The sequence below is a fragment of the Adiantum capillus-veneris genome, chromosome 6 (genome assembly GCF_014529385.1).
Source record: "Adiantum capillus-veneris isolate H3 chromosome 6, ASM1452938v2, whole genome shotgun sequence".
NCBI lineage: Eukaryota > Viridiplantae > Streptophyta > Polypodiopsida > Polypodiales > Pteridaceae > Adiantum > Adiantum capillus-veneris.
Window position 1 is genome coordinate 13,551,057 of NC_140936.1, and position 6,469 is coordinate 13,557,525.

At 44.2% G+C, this 6,469-nt stretch overlaps 1 protein-coding gene across 3 annotated transcripts in view; it reads left to right on the forward strand.

Moving 5' to 3' along the window:
* LOC147455167 (protein NUCLEAR FUSION DEFECTIVE 4-like) overlaps nucleotides 1–5,367 on the forward strand; it is a 129,759-nt gene extending 124,392 nt beyond the window's left edge. For 2 of the 3 annotated variants that reach the window (XM_086514005.1, XM_086514004.1), the window contains 2 exons: nucleotides 3,423–4,366; nucleotides 4,481–5,367. In XM_086514005.1, the coding sequence (XP_086370131.1) occupies nucleotides 3,423–4,366; nucleotides 4,481–5,084 (1,548 nt within the window). In that variant the 3' untranslated portion in view covers nucleotides 5,085–5,367. The remainder of the gene's footprint in view (nucleotides 1–3,422; nucleotides 4,367–4,480) is intronic. The other variant, XR_015188323.1, reaches the window with a different exon arrangement.
* Nucleotides 5,368–6,469: the final 1,102 nt, after the last annotated feature.

Genomic DNA, 6,469 nt, shown 5'->3' on the forward strand with positions numbered 1-6,469 from the left:
TTCTCGGATGCTGGCCCCAGCACGGGGGAGCTCGGGTGGTTCGTCCAACGCGTGTCTGTAGGCGGTCCGTGTAGTCGGGAGATCCTTTCTCCTCGTTCGTTTCATGGTATCAGAGCCGGCTTGGCTGCACGAAGGACTGTGTGCACACCTACGGACTGGTTCGAGTCGGGTAATCATTGTTTTAGGTAATTTTTGATGATATAATTGTTTGATCGATTATATTCTTCTCATGGGCATGTTTGCAGGTGAAATCTAATGAGCTGCTCGCTGATTTTTGATAAAACTCAGCAATTTAACATAGGGAAGTGCTGGAAATCAGAGGATTTTTACTGAATTTACTGGTTTTCGATGAAAATCAGTGTATTTATCGTTAATTTGCTGGTTTTAGATTAAAATTCAGCATTCTGTAACTTTTCAAATCTCTCTGTAATCTCCTTCTCTGTGCGAAGCATAGAGAGAGAGAGAGAGAGAGAGAGAGAGAGAGAGAGAGAGAGAGAGAGAGAGAGAGAGAGAGAGAGAGAGAGAGAGAGAGAGAGAGAGAGAGAGAGAGAAGTACCTCCCTCTCTGTAAGCAGGGATTTCCTATGTGAGCGTGGGAAGACAGACAAGTGGCGATTTTTTGTTTCCCTAGCATGAGGATCCGAGTTGGCTCCAGCAAGGCATGCGATTAGCAAGGCAAAAATCGCATGCTTGGCACAGGTCCGCACACGCTTGTGGGAAGGGGAAAACTTGCCACGCGTTGTGCTCTTCTCTCTCTACGCACGCGTTGCTGTAGATTATTTTTTTTAACGCTTGGCAGCTTTTAGGCCTTGCGTTATTCTTTTTAAACAACACGCTTGTTTGTTTATTATGCTAGGTGGTCTTTTATTTAAGAGGCCAAGGACATTTTTTTTTAAAAAAAAGGGCCTGGACACTTTGCGGTTTTTACGTGTAGTCTAAAACCTGCATATTATAAAAAAAAACTCACTTACAGAGTTGCAGAGCTTACAGAGAACTCAAATTTGGTCCTCCTGCTTCTCTCTCGAGTCTACTCTCTCACATCTGCTCGTGCTCTCGCGCTCCCGCCATCACCTGCTCGCCTTCAGACGCTCACGCCGATGCGTGGAGCTCTTCGAACTTCAACTTTTCGCGATCGAAAAGTGCAAAAAGGCCCCGTTTCGCGTGAAATTTCTAGTTTTTCACGCACTTTGCAATGGATTCCTCCAGCTCATATGTGCAACGTGACGACGCGCCAGGTAATATCCAAATTCCATTCACACATGCTCTCTACACATGGATCACAAGTACTTTCCAGAGTTTCGACCAGCGTGTTACCGCTCTGGAAAACGCGAACGTTCAGACAAACATTCACTTGGCCTCTCTCGAAGGGGTCATGCAAGGGCTCAGTTCCCGACTCTCTACTCTCGAAAATATGGCTCAGTCGACGTATTTCCGAGGGCGAAACCCATCTCCAGCAATTGCGGATGTAGATTGCTGCTTTTGGGCGTTGACAAGGTGGTCCGACTGCCACGATTCCGTACAAAACTACAAATTTCTCAAGGGAAGAGGAGTGTACGGAACTGGCCGTAAATAATTGGTTGCACCAGTGGACCACATACTTTGATCTCCATGGGGAGCATGATGAACGGAGGATTCAGATGATTCTTCTCTATCTACGCAGTAAGGCGCTTACCTGGTGGCGCGACATGACAAGAGAAGCCTACGACGTGGGCTGATTTTTGTGTGAAATTCAAGAGGGATTTCGCTAAAATGGACCCTTTGAAGGCTTATGCCAAACTGTAGAGTCTTTCGATGAAAACTCTGTCTTTTGATAAATATACGACAGCTTTCAAAGATGCGCTCACCTTCTGCAAGGTGGATTCTACGCACGCAGTGCACATGTACCTGCTGGGACTACATGAGGATTACCTTTGGGCCTTAATCAAAGATAAAGGTCCGACTCACGTCAAGGATGTAGTGGCAAAGGCCAAGACGTTTCACTTAATAAATGGAGCGAATTATGAGAAGAAAAGAACTGCAGACCATCAATCCGGTGAGGGTGCTTCGAGCAAGCGACCCCGATTCCAGCATAAGTCCAAATCACCGTCGAGATCTTCTCAGGAGAAGAAGAAAGCCAGAAATGCTTCAGTTGCTCATGCAGTGAAGAAGGGGGCTTGCTTCGGATGTGGCCAGACGGGTCACCAAATCAAAGATTGCCCCAAGAAGAAGACGAAGAAACTGCAAGGCCATCCTTCGGTTCAAATTCACGAGATCTCAGGTAACTCTGATGTTGTTCAAGTTGAAATCCATCATTTAGCGCACAGTTCATGCACTAATTGTACTTTTAGCACCAAAGTGTTTGATAAGCACGATCTTCTCCATTTCCCGAGGAAGATCAATGGCCACGACGTGACCGTACTCCTTGATAATGGAAGCTCACACTTTTGTGGATGCAAAATTGGTGCAGAAATTGAGCCTTCGATCGCGGGACAGTGACCATGAGTATCGCGTGAAGATGGCTTGTGGCGTGGATACGGATGTATGGAATCGGATGGTTCCAGACTTGTCGCTCGAGCTGGTTGATTACAAAGAGAACCTGGATTTCGACATCATGCGCCTTGACAGAGCGGATGTTATTTTAGGAATTCCATGGTTTTATGATAAACAAGACTCATTGTATATAAACTATGTACATCACTGTCTTGTTTTTGTTAAGCAGAACATGCCTCATGTATCTGTGTCGCTTTGTAATCAGAAGTCTGTAAATAATGGTTTTGCAATACAAGTTATTACAGCTTTGGAAATGTATAAAGAAATAAAGTCTTCTGATGTTGACTTTTATCAATGTGTACCATCTGCTTGGTTTGATTCATTAGTGCTTGGTACTTCTGTCACATGAGTGCTAACATTTGAAGGTGATAGGGGAGCTCTGTTCAAACACATGACAGACTGAACATGTGAAGTGTTGGACGGATGCATGCTGGGCCAAGAGAAGCTAGTTTTTATGTGCACGTGGCACTTGTTCAATGTGCCGCCCCCATTCAATTTGAAGTGCTTGTGTACGCATATTCTGAGCTTTAACAAGGGAAGCCACCTACGAACCAGAAAGGCGGTGGTATTCCCATACTGATGGCAAGAGTTCAAACATTAGTAGAGAGATGGATACGTACCAACCTTTGGACAACCAACCTATGGACCATAAGGTCTCACAGTAGGACAGTAATTGAGTGGACCATCTTTGTGAACTTTCTTAGAGTTCAGCAATTTGTTCCATTCTTGCATGTTTGAATTTGTTGTGTTTTTAGTTTGCTTGTGGCTTTCTTGCCTGTGTCTGAATGCTGCTAGGGTTGGGATTCAGCTTTTTAGCAACTTGAGAGTATGTAAATCCAAATCACGCTGTAATTTGTATGTTGGCTGATGTAAGTCATTTTCCATACTTTTCAGATGTGCATTGCAATCTTTGTTGGCGGAAACAGTACGACATGGTTTAACACAGCAGTGCTGGTCACCTGCATGAGAAACTTCCCAAAAAGCAGGGGCACTATTGTCGGGTTCCTCAAGGGCTTTGTTGGTCTGAGTGGGGCAATTTTTATGCAGATATTTTTCTCGCTGCTTGACAAAAATGCAGTCCACCTTCTACTTTTCCTGGCTGTGGGTCCAACCCTTCTTTGCTTACTCTGTATGGGCTTCATCCGGCCTGTCAAGACTTCCCCAGCTGGTGCCTCTTATGCGGAGGTGGAAGAGGAACAAAAGCAGTTCCGTATTATATATATTATCTGCATTGCTCTTGCCATCTATCTGTTTGTTGCAGCTTTCTTGGACCAGTTTGTGACGAACCAGTCAGTCTCTTTGATAGTTGTTATTGTAATGTTTCTCTTCTTGGTTGCTCCAAGTTTTGTGCCGATGAAAGCGCTCATGCGGGTTTTGGTATCTAAGGAAGTGAGGAAAAACAATGCATCCACCGATGATCCCTTACGTCAGCCCTCTGAGATTTCTGGTGAGAAAAAGAGTACTGTTCATGATGAGAGGGCTGCTCTCGAAGAGGCTGACAATAAGGTGAATCTAAGAGGTCCTAGGGTGCTTGAGGTTGAAGAAGAAGATGCAGAGGTCCTCCTAGCTCTTGGTGAGGGAGCTGTAAAGAGGAAGAAAAGACGCCCTCGCCGTGGTGAGGACTTCAAGCTCAAACAGGCACTAATCAAGGCTGATTACTGGCTCCTCTTCCTCACCTTCTTCTGTGGGGTGGGTTCGGCCATCACAGCAATGGATAATTTGAGCCAGCTTGGTCAAGCACAGGGGTACACGGATGTGTCAATTTTTGTGTTGCTTTCATGCATCTGGGGCTTTCTTGGACGACTTGGAGGAGGATTTTTGTCGGAGCACTTTATCAGGTTGGCATAGTGTTTATACAAGTTTGATTGAGGCTTTGCTGTTATCTTCCTTGGTTTTATGCAGCCCTATTCTTTTGGGTTGCCCTAACATGCATATGCGACATTGCCATGCAGATCAACAGCCACTCCTCGATCATTTTGGATTGGTGCGGCACAAGCTTTGATGATTGTCGCTCACTTGCTCTTTGCCTTTGCTCTTCCCCTTACACTTTATCCTGCGGCTTCTATTGTTGGTCTTTGCCAGGGAATTCAGATAGCTGTGACTGTACCAACCATTTCAGAGATATTTGGTTTGAGACACTTCGGAATCCTTTACAACTTTATCATCTTGGCAGATCCTATTGGTTCACTCTTGTTCTCCACCCTTCTTGCAGGCAATCTGTATGATTATGAAGTGTTTAAAGAGTATGGTACGGCTTCTACGGATGTGTCATGCACAGGAGCTCATTGCTTCTGTTTGACATTCTTAATCATGGCAGCGGTATGCTTAGTGGGGGTGGTGGTTTCCATTATATTGACTGTCCGATTGAAGCCTGTCTATGTCACACTTTATGGAAATCCGGATCAAACAAATGCATCTTATTCTTCACTTCCTTCTGGGGCCTCCTACACATCACTCCCGTCGGTTAATGCGTCTTCGTCCTCACTTCCTCCTGCACAATTTTTATTTCCGCGTGTGCCATCGACTTCCACGCTTTCGGATTCTGACTTACATTAGCTTAATGCATCAAAGGGGTTACTCTAACCCTGCAGATTCGAGAATAACAGGTGAGCTTCATGATAGATTTTGGCCAGTCACTTTTTTCAGAGGTATTGATCCAACCCCAGTATGGTTGGCTGACTGTTCAGTTTAAAGGCGAGCTTCAGAGCAAGGAAGACGGGGATGTATGCATCCGCTTTCTCCGGGTGCATGAACAGAGGAAGCATGAGATGTCAACCCACCAATTTTCCTGTTCCTATAGCTATGGAAAAGTCAAATAGAAAGATTGCAAGGTGATAGCCCACTTGTGCAAGGATAACTGTTTGTTGTACATCTAGGGTTTCACTGAAACAAGACCTACTCCCAATAGGTTATAAAATGTGCTCTTCCATCCTACTTTTTAATGGAAGAGGCAAACTGGGAGCAGATTTTTGTGGTTATGTTTGTAGCACATTACAAATTACAAAACATAGAGGTTCATTTCAAATGGGGGGTGGGGGATGGTTTGGTTGTCTCGGGAAGTGGTTCTCTTCATTTTTGTGGCAAGAGGGGGGATTGGTATCACTCTCCTCTTCAGTGCTTAACCTTTGGAATGGAAGAGGTAAATTGGTAGGTTATTTAGCTTTAAGAGTATTCAAGTTGAGATGTCTTCAATATATAACCTTGACTTGATGCCTGCACATGTTACTCTTCGTCGCTCATCCACAAATTATTTGCATTAGTAATGTACCTTGACCCGAGAACATAAGTGTTTGAATTTAAAAATCCATATTTCTACCTGATAGTTTGCTAGCATGTATTGACAATTTGGAGGAGAACACAATGATTTTAATTTTTTCCTTTTGAAGGGAGCATACATCTCAGGCCTCAAAGGTTGGGAAAGTGGCAATCCCAAGCAAAAAATTAAAAAGCTTAACAATCATCTATCATGAGAACCTTAGATGGGAATAGGCAGTGAACATCAAAGAGGCCCATTTTTGTCATTTGAAATGTGAGCCATAGTTAAATACATCTTCATGAATGCCATAAGGGAATGTCAAGGCCTTTGTTGACCCTGAAAAGAATCTCCTAAGGGGTAGGATGGTGAGAGCTGCAACATTGGAGGAAAACTCTTGAGAGTAGTCTACCAGGGAGGCTAAGAAAAAGATGGTAAATGGTGTCAAAGCCTTTGCACCTAGGACTGGAGCCTTGCTCAACATTAGATTTAAGAGCTCTTTCACCAGTCGAGAGTCCTTTATGCAAGATGAGCCATCTGAAAACATTGTGTTGGAAAAGCCCATGCACACTTAAATATGCAAATCCACTATTTGGAGCTCCACTGGAGGGCCCATCTTAATATTCCTGTGAGAAGCATAATGCTTGGAAGTGAGATTAATCATATTTGCAATCAAGACAACCACTAG